At 54.1% G+C, this 15885-nt stretch overlaps 1 protein-coding gene across 2 annotated transcripts in view; it reads left to right on the top strand.

The window, feature by feature from the left end:
• Positions 1-15511, top strand: part of CYP46A1 (cytochrome P450 family 46 subfamily A member 1) — a 34220-nt gene extending 18709 nt beyond the window's left edge. For both annotated transcript variants that reach the window (XM_067725912.1, XM_067725903.1), the window contains 10 exons: positions 2026-2164; positions 2872-2982; positions 4569-4719; positions 4897-4959; positions 7026-7098; positions 9609-9693; positions 10306-10416; positions 13644-13732; positions 14509-14575; positions 14769-15511. In XM_067725912.1, coding sequence (XP_067582013.1) covers positions 2026-2164; positions 2872-2982; positions 4569-4719; positions 4897-4959; positions 7026-7098; positions 9609-9693; positions 10306-10416; positions 13644-13732; positions 14509-14575; positions 14769-14939 — 1060 coding nt within the window. In that variant the 3' untranslated portion in view covers positions 14940-15511. The remainder of the gene's footprint in view (positions 1-2025; positions 2165-2871; positions 2983-4568; positions 4720-4896; positions 4960-7025; positions 7099-9608; positions 9694-10305; positions 10417-13643; positions 13733-14508; positions 14576-14768) is intronic.
• The last annotated feature ends 374 nt before the right edge of the window (positions 15512-15885 follow it).

Below are 15885 nucleotides of genomic sequence, written 5' to 3'. Positions count from 1 at the left end.
TGCCGATGCAGGGGACGCGGGTTCGTGCCCCGGTCCGGGAGGATCCCACATGCCTCGGAGCCACTGGGCCCGTGAGCCATGGCCACTGAGCCTGCGCGTCCGGAGCCTGTGCTCTGCAATGGGAGAGGCCACAGCAGTGAGAGGCCCGCGTACCGCAAAAAAAGAAAAGCAAAAAAAAAAAAAAAAGACAAGGGGTTGGGATTTTACTGTACCGCTAACGTTCCAGTCCGATATATATATATTTTTTTCGGTACACGGGCCTCTCACTGCTGTGGCCTCTCCCGTTGCGGAGCACAGGCTCTGGACGCGCAGGCTCAGCGGCCATGGCTCACGGGCCCAGCCGCTCCGCGGCATGTGGGATCCTCCCGGACCGGGGCACGAACCCGTTTCCCCTGCATCTGCAGGCGGACTCTCAACCACTGCGTCACCAGGGAAGCCCCAGTCCAATATTTTGTATCTGCAGTAGCTGCAAGGGATTCAGTACTGGTGTGGTAACCAGCGCATGGGATCCAAATAGTCAATTTGTATGTGATTTTTTTTTAAAAAAAGACAACTACAAAGAATCTTGCAAATAAATATATACTTGCAAACCATGTAAGTGTTATGAAAAGAAGTCAAGGGTACTATGGGAGCATATATTGGGACTACTTAGGCTTAAGAGACATTTCCCTGAGGATGTGGCATTTGTGTGTCCACCTGGAGGGAGGGCAGATGTTAAGGTGTTATGAGGCATAGGGATGGTGGGTGGGAGGGGAGACAGCTCAGGCAGAGGGGACAACATGTGCAAAGGCCCTGAGAAGGGAAGGAGCATTGGGCTTTGGAGAAGATAACAGGTCATTGTAACAGGAAAGCAGGGCTGCAGGCGGGAATGAACGAGAGCAGACAGCCTCCTGGGCCCAGGTGAGGATTTACCCTCCCTCACAACAGGGTGCTTCAAAGCATTTTAGGTGGGCAAGGGACCAGATTCGAGTGGTGCTTTCATTATATGCCTGGGCCACAGAGAACAAGACATGCAGCCAGCATAGGGTGGGAGCAGCAGTGACCAGACAGATGCTGGGGCCTGTGCTAGAGCTGGGAAACAGCAGGGCTGGCTGATCGGCAGCGAAGAGTGGATAGTCTTTCCTAATTAAAAAAGTTATTCTTTTTTTTTTCTCTTCCCCAATTTGCTCTCTTTACTGTTTTTCAAAACCTCTTATTTGGAAATAATTTCAAATTTCTAGATCAGTTTCAAGAATAAGAATAGGAGAAAAAAAACACCCTTATACCCTTTACCCAGATTGCTAACATTAAAAATGACTTTTAATTTCAAAAGCAGCACTTTCTTTTTGTAAAAATCCAGAAATATGTAATGTACAAAGGGACAAGTTCCCCCCTTTCCACCCCTCAGGGATACCATTTTTGTGAGTTTGGAGCATATCCTTCCATACCTCTTTCTAAGCTGTGTGCCAGGCAGACAAGCCAGGTAGCTGTCCCGGGACGGGGGCGCTGTGGGTTGGGAGCTCTGGGTCAGAGGACTCACTTCTGTGTAGGGTTGGGCACTATGATTGCTCAAGGACAGAGAGTGAAATGGGATAACAAAAGGCTGCAGATGGTGGCCCCAGGCAGGGCAGGTAAGGAGAGTGGGCAGTGCAACCAAGAGGTTGGAGGGGAAACTTCATGGACTCTAAGAGGCCCCAGAGGCCTTTCTTCCCTTCCTTCCCACTGTCTTCTGGAGTTTCTACATTGCCATGTCCCTTTGGGGTCAGAGTTGAAGGGCCAAGTGGCAAACAGAGGACCCATGAAACCATTAAAACAAGGGTAAAGGGACAGTGGCCATCCTGAATGGAGGGGGCTGGTGAAATCCAAGGCTTAGTTTGATTACTGCAGCCCCATCCTGTGAGCTGGGTCTTAAGGGGAGAACAGAAAGGCTGGGAGGGGCCCCCACCTCCACTCTGCACACTGGTCTCCCTTCAGAAAGGGGGGCACAGGATGTCCGCAGCCCTGGGCTGGTCCCAGTGGCCGCTGATGTCTGTGCTGTTTCCTCAGCTCCTTGGTTAGCTTGATGGAAACATTCAATGAGAAAGCGGAGCAGCTGGTGGAGATTCTGGAAGCCAAGGCGGATGGGCAGACTCCGGTGTCCATGCAGGATATGCTGACCTGCACCACCATGGACATCCTGGCCAAGGTGATGGGAGGATGGCGGAGTGGCCGTGGGGAGGGCCACACGGGCAGAGGGTACTTCTTCCCTCCCTCTTTCCTGCTTGCTTCCCTCCCCTCTCCCCACTTCTCCACATATAAGCTGCCCCTTCTCTGGGCTGGGGGGGGAGGTCATCTGTTTTATCTCCTCGAACTTCTAAAACAACAGTGTGAGGTTGGAGCTACCTAACTCATTCTCTAGAAATGGACACAAAGAGATGTGGAGACAGGCCTTTGGCTGGTCAGTGGCAGGACTAGGACTGGATCTCAGGTCTGCCTGACTCCCAGCCCAAGCCTACCTCCCCCTCAGCAGCCCCCACGGGGTATTGCTTGACTTTTCACCCTGGCTGTCTCAGCAGTGGCCCAGATAACCCCCAACCCAGGTTAAGGATGGAGTTCAGGCACAGTGAGTGAAGTCGTCACCATTCAACAATTCACTGGGAAACTGGGTGTGAAAGAGACACACAAGGAAGGCTGCATTTCAGGGGAAATGCATCTTGTCAAGGAAGGAAGCCAAGGTTTGTTGAGTGGCTACTATGTGCCACTTAATCCTACCACATCCCACACGTTCGGGATTATCATGGGTTGTTGTAAGGAGTCGATGACATGGTGCACACAACCCTTAGCTCAGGCTCTGCCCTGGGTCTTCAGTCCTCCCATCACCCACGTATGACCTTGCCCATCTCTCTCCCCCAGGCAGCTTTTGGGATGGAGACCAGCATGCTGCTGGGTGCCCAGAAGCCTCTGTCCCGGAAAGTGAAACTGATCCTGGAGGGCATCAGTGCATCCCGAAACACTCTGGCAAAGGTACCTGCCATCGTAGCTTGTCTTGTCCTCATTTGCTGGAGAACTTCCTCCTGTGATGTTTTTCAGAATGGGTTTTGAGCTCTGATATGTCTGAAGTGACTTGCAAATCAGTTAGGATTTGCATACATCCCCTAAAGTAGAGGCTGAAAATAGAAGTGGTTTAAGTGAATTAGGAGTAAATCTTTCTCTCATGTGAAATGATCCTGAAGCAGGACAGCAATGCTGACCCCACAATGTCAGATATTCCTGGATTTTTCTGTCTTTCTGTTCCACTGTCTCTAGCACATCACCTCATTGTTATAAGATGGCTGCTGCAGATCCAGCCATCGCCTCCTTGTTCCAGGCATGAAGGAAGAAGAAGGGGGAAAGGTGGCACTGTTACCAAACCGAACTTGGGTCTGCTTGCCCACGCGCAGTAAAGCCAATATATTGATACTGGGTTGTGGTGAGGGAAAGCACAGCATTTATTGCAGGGCCCCAAGCAAGGAGTCTAGGCAGCTAGGGCTTAAAAGGCCCAAACTCCCTGAAGGCTTTCAGGGAAAGGTTTTTAAAGATGGGGGTGTGTGTTTGGGGTGGAGGGAGGGTGTGGGTATGTGATTAGCTTGTGGACAATCTTCTGATTACTTGGTGGTGAGGTAATCGGGAGTCAACATCATCAACCTTCTGGTTCCAACCAGTCTGGGGTCTACGTGCTGGTGCGCAGCATACAGTTAACTTCTCCCACCTGGTGGGGGCTTCAGTATCTGGAAAACAGCTCAAAGGACATGGCTCAGAATATTCTCTGTAGCCCTTGAGGAGGAACTAAAGATTCTTGACTTTGTTTAATAGTTGAACTATTATTTTGTCTTGCTGGACTGTTTCCCTTTCTTTCTGCATTTTCCCCTTCTCTGATTAAATTCACTCTTTGGAACTCGGGGAAGGCCTAGGACGCTAAGGTTTTTCTATAGACAAGAGGCAGGCGGAGGACATGGGGGTGGGGGGTGTCTGTTCTGGGAAGACCCCATAGAGTCCTGCTCCGCTACAGTACTTGAGTTGATTCCCAGACAGATGCTCAGGGCCCCCTTCTGTACCCTGGGACTTCAGACTCTGAGCTTAGAGTCCCCTGATGCCACCACACCTTTTCAGCAGTTAATTTCGCTCTACTTCCCTCTGGCTGAAGTTTCCTCCTTCGATGTGATCCTAATTGCCTCCATCCTTCAGGAATCCCTTCTTATTTTCCAGTGCTCTGCGGACACTTTAAGGCGTCTTTCCCATCATTTCTAGGGATTTGGGGCAGGAAGGGGAAGCCAGTGCTTGGGCTTGGGCCACATGGCTTGTGGCATCTTAGTTGCCAGACCAGGGATCGAACCCGGGGCCCCGGCAGTGAAAGTGCCCTAACCACTGGACCGCCAGAGAATTCCCCATAGCCCATCATTCTGATAAAGTCTCCTGGCTACTTGATCTTTTCTAGAATGTTCTCACATTCTTCCACCCTCCCAGCTTGCCGGTGCCGCTGTGGATTTCTGAAGTCATTTTGGAGTTGGGGGGACAGGGGAGAGGGAAAGTGTGTGTCCAGTCCACCACGCTGAGCTGGAACTCTCATTCAGTTTATGCCGGGGAAGTGGAAGCAGCTTCGCGAGGTCCGGGAGAGCGTGCGTTTCCTGCGTCAGGTTGGCAAGGACTGTGTCCAGCGCCGCCGGGAGGCCCTGCAGAGGGGGGAGGACGTGCCTGCTGACATCCTCACACAGATTCTCAAAGGTGCCAGGGCTCCCTCGAGGGCCTTGGGAGGGCCAGGCAGCGAGGGTGCCCCCCATCAGTTGACTCCAGCTGGTTCTGTCTGGCTCTAGGGGAGCGGGGAGTGGGGAGGAGACCAGGATTCTTAGTGTCCCAGGCGGCATCTCCTCCTGGGGCTCTGAGACTCGCCTTGTCTTTCAGCTGAAGAGGGGGCCCAGGACGACGAGATTCTGCTGGACAACTTCGTCACCTTCTTCATTGCTGGTTTGTAGCTTCAGCTGCCACCAAAGGTTCAGAGCAGGAGTGAAGGGGACCGTGGATGGCTTAAACCCTGGCTCAGAGATTTTCTTAGACAGTCTGAGCAGAGTTCTGCTGTGGAACTGGGGGGCTGGAGTGAGGGGAGCAGGTGCCCTCTCTCTTAGCTTGGCGAGGCCCAGGAGGCTGCCTTCGTGGCCTCCCACCTGCTTCTGGAGCTGGCGATCGTGAGGATTTGTGAAGCTGCCTTTTTGGGCTCAGGAGAGGTTGACCACTTGAATTCAAGTCTCTGCCTCACTCAAAATTTATGCCGAGACCTTCCGTACACTAGCACCGGAAGATGTGCTAAGCGACCTTATTCATTTGCTCATCAAATATTTCTTGAGCGCTATCCTTCACCTGGAAAACTTCTCCTCACCCTTCAGCAATCCCTTAGGTGTCTCTACCTCACGGAAGCCCTCAGGGATTGCCCAGACTCATCAGGCCCCAGTTAGAAGCTCCCCATGGCGCCCAGAGCTCCTCTCTGCCCACACGTCTCACAGTGTTAAGTTGTATGTTTATCGGTGTAGTTCGCTAAGGTCTGTCTCCCCCAGCACATTGCGTGCTCGGTGAACCGGGGGTTATGTTGTTTTGCTCACCTGTGTATTCCCAGGGCCCAGTGCCGTAGGTACTCATAAAGATTGGATGAGATGAACGAAGACCAGGCACAGGGAAGACAGAGATGAACAAGAGGAGGGATACTTCATAGTCTGATTGTGGAGGTGGACAGACAGAGAGAATTGCCTTGCTGGGCAGTGGATTTTCAGAGGAGGAAGCCTGCCTCCCCTGCGAGAGGGTCACGAAGGGGGAGGGGGTCTGCCATGTGGACGGCGTGGAAGAGGGCCCTCCAGGTGGGGGTCACATTCGCAGATAGCCCAGGAGACCTGGAGCAGTAGGGCTGGAGCAGGACTTCAGGGCACCATCTTCTGCATGTGATAAAGAGCTTGCCGAATGAAGGCTGGCTAGTCTTCATGCTGTGAGCCAGGGGCCCGAGTCCGGGATGTGGTTCTTCCATAGGCCGGCTCTGTAGCCTGGGCCTCAGTTTCCTCATCTGTAAAATGGAGATGTCCATCCAGCCTTCCAGCTGGGGTTTAATAACTTCCCTCACGTCCCCTCGCAGCCTACCACGAGCCCTGTGCCCCTACCGCAAGGGGCCGGGGAGAGGACAGCTGCGTCTCTCCTCCCATTGTCCTTTGAGGAAACTGAGTCACTGCTGGCAATGCAGAGCCAGGGCCAGGCTGGGACTTCCGGCCACTTCTGATTCCCCTGCCCGGCCTCCCCTCTGGGGTCCCCTGGCCGTGACTTGCCCACATTCCAGCCCTGGAAGCAGCTGGACCTCCTTCCCAGCACCTACTTGCTGGAAGGTGTAGGCCCTTCTCTTGCATGCGAGCAGCCCCTGGGGCCCCCTGGCTGGCAGTGGTTGCCACCTGTTAAGCTCCCTACCCCTTTAGAGGAAAGTGGTGCAACTCGGCTCCCTCCCTGGCCAACCGGGGTGGGGGTGGGGTTGATGCTATCAACTTGACCAGATCCTGCCGGAACCCAGAATCAGCCCTCTCCACCTGGGAAGTCGGTCCCCGGGACAGGAGATGCACCGTCTCCAGACCTCAGGGGCTGGTGCCCGCAGCTTCATGGGCTTTGGGCTTGAAAGCTGCGCTTGACTTGAGTCCTAGCTCTGTGCCTCCTGCTGTGTGACCCAAGAGGGACACATTCCTCTCAGCCTCAGCTTGCTCTTCTGCAAAATGGGGACGAATATCCCTCCAGGCCAGGCAAGGCACAAGGATGGTTGGAGCAAGGGGCTTTTAGGGTGTGAGACACGGATGCATGGGGCGAAGGCCATTTCTTTGACAACATAGGTGGCACCAGGAACGCGGAGGTGGACAGGCGTCTCCCTCGTATCCGTACGTCTGGCTCAGCCAAGGGGGAGAAGTGAGGGCTTGAACTACCGCCAGGGGCTTGGGGTCTCAGAGGCCAGGCAGGCTGGGACAGCGGCAGCCCCGTAGGCTTCGTGGAGCCTCCGCTCTCCTCCTTTCCTGCAGGTCACGAGACCTCTGCCAATCACCTGGCATTCACGGTGATGGAGCTGTCGCGCCAGCCGGAGATCTTGGCGAGGTACGAGGAGGGGAGATGGGGGGGCTCCCCTTGACGTTGGTGAAGGGGTTTATCTGATGTCTTGTTCCTAGGGGACCACCTGCTCCCGTCTCCCATGGCTGAGCCCCCTCCAATGTGTCCTGCCTCCCTTCACCCCAGGGTCTTTGCACATGCTGCTCCTACTTCTAGAAGCTCCTCTTCCTGCTTTTCTCCTGGAGAATTCCCCCTCGTCCTCCTCCCCCTTCCTCTTCCCCCTCCTCAGAGGCCTTCTTAGACCCCTGAAGCATCCACACTGTTTCCCCTCCTAGCCTCCTCCCAGCTCACAGATGCCTTTTCTCCCGGGACTGTTTGCTTTGAGTCTATTTCAGTCATGAAACCAGAAGCTCCAAGAGGGCAGGGCCGTGGCTCTTTCCCTCCCAAGATGTACTCAGGGCCTGGCCAGGGGCTGGCACTGAGGACTGAACAGAATTCCAAGCAAAGTGCTGAGGGAGCGCTTGTCTGCAGCTGGCAAGACAAAGGAGGGCATCGCTGGGGAGATGGCATTTGAGCTGGGCCATTGGTTTCCTTAAATACAAACAGTGTCCCTCAAGGACTGTGGCACAGATGGGCTGAGCTAAATGTAAGAGCGCTCTGCAAATACCGCCGACAGGCTTGGGGGTGGGACCTCCGTGGACATGGGGGAGGGTCCATCAGAGCAGCGGTTGTCATCACCAGCAGGAAAGGGCAGACTGAACGATTGCCTGAGAATATAACACCGTTGGCCCTTGAACGACAAGGGTTTGAACCGTGCGGGTCCACTTACACATGGATATTTTCCACTAAACACCTGCTACAGCACCACATGATCCGCAGTTGGTTGAATCCGTGCATGTGGAACCACGGACACGCAGGGCCAACTGTAAAGTTATACTCGGATCTTTGTTCGGAGGGTCGGTGCCCCTCACTCCTGTGTTGTGCAAGGGTCAACTGTAGCTTATGGGTGTTTAAAAATACATAATAGTATTTATTAAAAATTTGGAAAAAAGCAGAAAAGTTAAAATAATGATTATAATGATAAATCCACCTGTGTGCCCCCCCACCCAGTGACAGTTCATGATCAATTACTGAATTTTGCCAAGTATATTATCACAACATTGCCCCACAGTTTTGCAACCTCTTCCCAAGTTCCCAAGTTTTTTTTAATATTGTGTCTATGTGTATATATGTATATCATATAGATATCATATATAATATCATATATATAATAAAATTTACCATTTAAACCATGTTCAAGTGTATGGTTCAGTGGCATTAAGTACATTCTCACTGTTGTGGACCCATCCCCACCATCCTTCACCACCTTCCATCCCCAGAACATTTCAGCATCCCAAACGGAAATTGTCCCCATTAAACACTAACTCCTCACTCCCTGTCTCCCTCCAGCCCCTGGCAACCACCATTCAACTTCCTGTCTCCAGAAATCTGACTCCTCCCGGGACCTCATATGAGCGGAATCATAGCGTATTTGTCCTTTTTGTTTGGCTTGTTTCACTCAGCATAATGTCCTCAAGGTTCATCCGTGTGGCAGCAAGTGGCAGGATGCCCTTCCCTTTTGAGTCGGAGTGATATTCCCTTGTATGTATGGACTGCATCTTGTTTATCCATTCATCCATCAGTGGACACTTGGGTTGCTTCCACTTTTTGGCTATTGTGAATAGTGCTGCTGTGAACGTCGGTGTGTAAATATCTATTTGAGACCCATCTACCCAGAAGTGGGATTGCTGCATCACATGGTAGTTCTGTGTTTAACTTTTTTTTTTGCGGTATGCTGTGGCCTCTCCCGTTGCGGAGCACAGGCTCTGGACGCGCAGGCTCAGCGGCCATGGCTCACGGGCCCAGCTGATCCGCGGCATGTGGGATCTTCCCGGACCGGGGCACGAACCCGTGTCTCCTGCAGCGGCAGGCAGACTCTCAACCACTGCGCCACCAGGGAAGCCCTTTTGAGGAGCCTCCGTACCATTTTCTACGGCAGCTGCACCACTTTACAGCCCCGCCCGCCGTGCACAAGGGCTCTGATTTCTCCACACCCTCACCAGCCTTGTTTTTTTCTGTCTTTTGACAAAAGACCCCATCATGGGTGGGAAGTGGTCCAGGTCCACCTGTACGGCTGCATATTACTCTAACGGTGCACGTCCTAAGGCTTGTACCTGCATCCCTGCATTGCTCCTTCTGCTGTTTCCAGCTGCTGTGAACCGGGCTGAAATAGGCATCTTTTTGCAAAGACCTTGTTCTGTGGTGGTTTGTTTCCCACAGCCGATTCCGAGCAGCACACACAGCGGGTGAATGTTTCAAGGGCCTGGAACGTAGTTCCCAGCTGCCCGGGCGTCTGCATTTGGACTGGGAGGTTCTTTCAAGAACGGGGGCTGGGGAGCAGTGTGTGCAGCAGGGAAGCCCCAGGCCTCTCTCTTCACGCTTCCTCCCAGCCCGCCCTTCTTAAAACTAACGTGGGGCAACTCTCCTTGGAGACGAACTTGTCTTTGTCTGACTGACAGGCTGCAGGCAGAGGTGGACGAGGTCATCGGTTCCAAGAGGCACCTTGACTGCGAGGACCTGGGGAGACTGCAGTACCTGTCCCAGGTGTGGGGATGGGGGAGAAGCTTCTGGGCAGAGGTGGGCGTTCTTGAACGTCACTGCACCTGAGAATCCCCTGGGAGGTTAAAAAACTGCCCATGTCCAGGCTGCTCCAGACCAATGATACTGAGTCGCTGGGGGCGGGACCCAGCATGGCTACGGTTTCCCAGGTGATTCCAGTACGGAAACCAGCCCAGTTAGTAAAACCCAGTTAGGCCTGGGTTCCACAAGCGTTAGGCTTCCCAGCTGGGGGCCAGGCTCAGCAGAACCCCCCTCCAACCCCCAGCACAGCACAGGAGGAGGCCTTCCTCGAGCTGCCAGAGTCCTCGGGATGGTGGGAGCCCTGGTTTAGAGGGAGGCCTGGCTCTGGTCTCTGGTCTGGTTTGGTCTCTGGCACTGTGGCTTTGCACAACCCCTCCTCTGGGCCTTGGTTTCTCCTTCTGTCACATGAGGGGTTGGACACGCAGAAGAGGCTAACCTTGCAGGGGTCAGGGACCCAGTTTGGCCGTGGGCGCACATTCAGCACCGTGAAATGGAGCAGAGGCTCGGGACATGCTTCTGGCACTTTCCACGGGGTCTCCTGATGTCTCTCGTTATCTCCCCGTGTGGTGTCTGCAGGTCCTCAAAGAGTCGCTGAGGCTGTACCCTCCAGCGTGGGGCACCTTTCGTCTGTTGGAGGAGGAGACCTTGATCGATGGGATCCGAGTCCCCGGCAACACCCCGCTCCTGGTGCGTGGGGGCCCTGCCTGCCTGCCCCTAGCTGGTCAATTCGGGGCTGTCCGCTGAGGTCAGGGACTCCTCTGAAGTCCGTGGCCCCGTTATCCTCCCTGGCCTCCCCGTGCATTCTTGTTTGAGTCCTACTGTAACCCTGTGATGAATTTTCTCTCCCCACCCCACTGTCCAGTGTAAGATTACAGCGGATGATTCTGAAAGGGAGCTGCCTCATTTACAGCTGAGGCTGCCGAGGCTCAGAGAGGTTAAGTCACTTTCCTGAGGTCACAGAGCCAGCAAGGGGCAGAATGGGATGTGCCCAGTTCCAGAGCTGGCCCAAATTTGCCCCAGTTCCTTCTCTCTCCACGGCCCCTCCTCCCCCTGAGGTTGACTTTCTCCCCCCCCAACCCCACCCCGTTCTCCTTTACATTTTCTTCCTCTGGCTGTTTCCTCATTCATCCATTCATTCAGGCTCCATTCATGCACAGTGACCGCCCCAAACCCACCACCTGCCCCCAAAACGAGAACGTAACCACCTATGTAGGCATCATTCTCCTGATTCCCCCCAAAAGCTGTCACTCTCCTGGATTTTGTGCTTGCCATTCCCTCGCCTTCGTGTGTGCGCACGCCCACACGAGAATATGTCCTAGGACTTGCTTTGTGACTCAGTCCAATGTCTACTAAGATAGTGTAGATTTCCACGTGTGGCTGTAGGCCATCCGTTTTCACTGCTGTGTAATATTCTGCTGTGTGAGTTGCACTATTGCACATTGATTCCGGGGTCAACAGGCATTTGAGAGGGTCCCAGCTTGTTGCCATTATGAGCACAGCTGCCGCTGTCAGCTTTCCTGTCCTTGTGTCCTGATGCGATGTGCAGATGTGTTTTTTGGGTGTGTGCCCAGGAGTGGGAGGGCTGGGTTGTAGGACAGATGACTGATCAACTTTATAAACTAGGGACAAATTATTTTCCGAAGTGGCTTTGCCAGTTCAGACACTCCCTTGTGGTGTAAGAGAGAGTCTGTTCCTTGTCTGCCTCACCACTTAGTAGGGGCCAATTTCTTATTTTTTGCCAGTTCAATAAGTGTAAGGAAGGTATTTTGCTGTGGTCTTGATGTGCACTTTCCCGACTACTGGTGAGGTTGGGCAGCCCTACCCTGTTTCTCCTCTTCTGTGAGGTGTTTGTTCATTTCCCTCTCTTGGGTCCTTTGTCTTTTCTTATTATTATGTAGATTTGTCTATACAAATTCACATGTTAATCTTTTATCAGGTAGATGTGTTGCAAATGTCATCTCTAGATAGTGGTGTGTCTTTGTTTTTAATGATCTGACGTTCTTAAATTTTTTAGTGGTTAGTTATCTTGTTTTGTCTTGTTTAAGAAATTCTTCCCTGCTTTGAAGTCAGAAGAGTATTCACTTACATTGTCTTCTACCGATTTTACACTTTTGAAAGTTAAGCTCCTATCTATCTGAAAATGATTTTGCGTATGGTGTGAGGTAAGGGTCTGTGTTTGCTGAGGCTACTATCGCAAAGCATCATGGACACAGTAGCTTAAAGAGCAGAAATTTATCTTCCCATGGTCCTGGAGGCCAGAAGTTCAAGATTTAGGTGTCAGCATGTTGGTTTCTTCTGAGGCCTCCCTCCTTGGCTTGCAGACAGCTATCTTCTCCCTCCATCTTACCTGACCTCTTCTCTGTGTGTGTCTGTGTCCTAATCTCCTCTTCTTGTAAGAACACCAGTCATACTGGATTAGGGGCCCCGATGACCTCATTTTAACTTAATTACCTCTTTAAAGAGCCTATCTCCAAATGCAGTCACATTCTGAAGTTAGGACTTCAACTTGTGAATTTTAGGGGGATGCAGTTCAGCCCCAGACAGAACCTATGTTTATTTTTACATAGGAGAAAGACGTGCTCCGGTCCCACCTGTTGAGTCTCCCGTCCCCAGGGCTCTATCAAGCCCTCTCCAGCACGTATCAAACCTTCATCCATGTGTGCTTCTTTGTTTTTTTTCTTTTTTTGGCCACACCATGGATTTTAGTTCCAAGACCAGGGATCGAACCTGGGTCCTCGGCAGTGAGAGCGTGGAGTCCTAACCACTGGACCGCCAGGGAATTCCGTATCTGTACTTTTTATTTTTTTTTAAAACATCCTGCACCCATAATACCACCTGCCTTAACGACCATCTCTTCAGAACGCCCTTGCATCTGGCAGGGCGAGGCCCTGGGGCTGACTCTTAACCCACGTGTGCAACTCCGTGGACCTTGAGTGGGCACACCCAGGCTCTAATCCCGGCCCTGCTCCCTGCTGGCTGGGTCATCTCAGGGAAGACCCTGAACCTCCAGGCCTCAGTACCATCCCTGTAAGATGGGATAATGGTACCTGAGTCGACAGGATAATACAGGATAATGTACATCACGTGTCTGGCAAAAACCCCTGGCACATAGTAGGTGCCCTTTGCTGACCTTAGACCCCTCCTGGTCTTAGGCTCCCACTCAGCTCCAGGCGCCCCCTCCAGCCCTGGATGCCCTAGACTCTCACACAGAGAACCAGGGGCAGCACGGGCTTGGGGAGACACTTTGTGCAAAGGTCAGCACCCAGGGCCCAAGTTATGGGGCATGAATGGCCCCTGGGGGCCAGGGCATGGAGCATCAACTTCAATCAGGAGGCACCAGGTGTGCAGGTGAACGGCTAGTGGGGCTCTGCGGCTCCCCCACCCCCACCCCGCTGAAGCAAGCCTTGTGCTGAAGAGAAACTTTGAATAATACCAGCTCTCGGGAATCTAGAGAAAGATGGCCTCGCAGCAGACCTGAGTTTGCCTCTCATTTTGGCCGCTTACTTGCCAGGTGACTTCAGGCAAGTCATGAACCTCTGAGCCTCAGTTTCCTCATCTGTAAAATGGGGATAATTGTAGCTCCCCCCGTAGGGTGAGGTCAAGCATGGGATGATGTAGCGTGCCCAGCTGGTTGGCAGCACGTTGGGCTGCCCCCTTTCTTCCTCTTAGAGACTTTTCAGGGGCCAGTGGAATTCCGCACTGGTCCAGATGGGCAGGTGGAGAGATGGCCAGGTAGAGAGATGGGTGGGGAGATGTGTGGGTGGGGAGATGGGCCGGTGGAGTAGAGCAGGGGTGGGGAGTGCGGGAGGGGGTACTCTGCTCCGAGTCTCCCCACTGGGTGACTGCAGCAGGTTGGGGAGGTTCGAGGGGACCCATCCTCGGAGCCAGAGACAAGCAGATCCTCTGCCCGGCAGTTCAGCACCTATGTCATGGGGCGGATGGACACATACTTTGAGGACCCGCTGACTTTCAACCCAGATCGCTTCAGCCCCAAAGCACCCAAGTAAGTCTCTCTTCAAGCTGTCCACAAGTGGAGACCTGGTAGGAGGTTGGTCCCAGCGGCCTCTGGTCTGAGCTGCCTGTGCTCACTGAGCCCACATAGCCTTCCAGATCACTGCGAGGGAGTTGTGAACCCCACTCTACCCGCATTTACAAGGAGGAAATCATGGCTCAGAGAGGCTAGGTAACTTGCACAAGGACGAACAGCCAGGAAGGGGAAGAACCAAGGTTTGAGCCCAGCTCAGAATGGTTTTAAAGTCTGTGCTCATAACCAGTCCCTTATACTGGGAAGGCCTGTGACTTGGGCAAGTGACGGCATCCCTGCCCCCCCACCCCTTGATGCTCCTATCTGAGAAATGGGAATACCAACGGCTCCCTCTAGAGGTGGCTGTGGGGGTGAATGGTTTCAAGTACTGAAGCAGTGGTGGGGAGGAGAGCCAGGCTCAGGGGACAGATGCCTGAGTCCAGGCCCAGACTGCCCAGAGCTGGGCATGCGACCGGCTGAATAAGTGGAGTAAGTGACGTAGGACCTTGGGGGTGTTGCTTTGCCTCTCTGAGCCTCAGTTCCTCCATCTCTGAAATGGGAATAATAACAGCTCCTTCCGGAAGGCTCAAAGGAGGATAAAATGAGGCAATGCTGACCCAGAGCTTAGCCGAGTAAGCTGTTGATGTCTTTAGCATGTTCGAAAACCAGCCCTGGCCCAAAGCCGGTCATCACAAGGTTGGCTTTGTCACGACTGTCGCGGGGCTGCCTCCTGACGCCTCTCTCCCCGCACGCAGGCCGAAGTTCACCTACTTCCCGTTCTCCCTGGGACCCCGCTCCTGCATCGGGCAGCAGTTTGCTCAGGTAGGGGGCCAGCGCTGGGGTTTCTGCCCAGAAGTGACTGCGGGGTGACGTCTTGTCCAGGAAGCATTTCAGAGCCCTGCTCTGGGTCCCTGGGCTGGGGGCTGGGGGCTGGGGACCCAGGCAGCTGTGGCATTTGCTGTTCATTCCCTCATTCACACCACTGACCCCCCCCACCCCGCCCCCGCGCGCACAGATGGAGGTGAAGGTGGTCATGGCCAAGCTGCTGCAGAGGCTGGAGTTCCGGCTGGTGCCCGGGCAGCGATTCCGGCTGCTGGAGCAGGCCACGCTCAAGCCGCTGGATCCCGTGCTCTGCACCCTGCAGCCTCGGGGCTGGCAGCCCGCGCCCCCGCCCCCGCCCTGCTGAGGGGACCCGTGCAGGACCGGACTCCTCCGCCAGGGCCGCGCCCACGCTGTTCCCCCGCCCTCTTCCCCGGGAGCGCCCTCCACACTGGCTCCCAGCGGGCCCTCTGCGCACCGCCACCTGCTTCACAGCCCTGAGAGCTCTCCGTCCCCTGCTAACTCCGCTGCCCTTCCTGGACCAGAGCCTGCCATCTCCCAGCTGCCGCCCAGATGTGCTGTTGTCTCCCCCCACCTCTTTGCACAGGCCACGCCCTCTGCCAGACACCCTAACTCTTGCTCACTCCCTAAAGCCCTCTTCAGGTGTCACCTCCTCCAGGAAGCCCCCTTGCCACCCCCCGGCTGGGCCAGGGGCTCCTCCTCTGTGCTCCCTTGGCCACATGTGCTACCTCTAGCACCACACTGACCACACTGTATCATGAGTGTCCTTCGATGTGACCGACTGTCCTGCCAGGCTGTGAGTGCCTCAAGGGCAGAGTCTGCGTGTGATTCACTTCTGAGCCCCCTGTGCCCACCCAGGACCTGGCACAGAGTCGATGCTCAATAAATAAATGTGTTGACTGCATGAATGAACTGCCAGACCAGGCCGGGGTGCTCTGGCCTCCATTTTCTCATCTGTAAAATGGGTGCCTTGTTGAGACTGATCTCCCTAAGGGCTGAGGCAGCTCTGGAAGCTGCCCCTGGAGATGCCCAGACAATGCCATGTCAGGAGAAGACGGCCCAGGTTCCCAGGAGGGCCCCATGTTATGTGCAAGGCCATGCTCCTGGGGGGTGAGGCTGTGACTGTGGGCAGTTTTGAGAGCTTGATTTGAGAGGGTTGGGGGCCCTGGGGCCTGTGTGGTCTAGTCTGCTCCCAACAAGGCCACTGACACTCCAGAGGGCCTCACATAGGATGGAGCCCCCAGGATCTCTCTTGAGGGCAGCTTGGTGGAGCTGAGTGTGGACGCCTGGCC

This window comes from Pseudorca crassidens, chromosome 1, assembly GCF_039906515.1.
Source record: "Pseudorca crassidens isolate mPseCra1 chromosome 1, mPseCra1.hap1, whole genome shotgun sequence".
Lineage (NCBI taxonomy): Eukaryota > Metazoa > Chordata > Mammalia > Artiodactyla > Delphinidae > Pseudorca > Pseudorca crassidens.
This window is presented reverse-complemented; position numbering and strand designations above follow the sequence as displayed.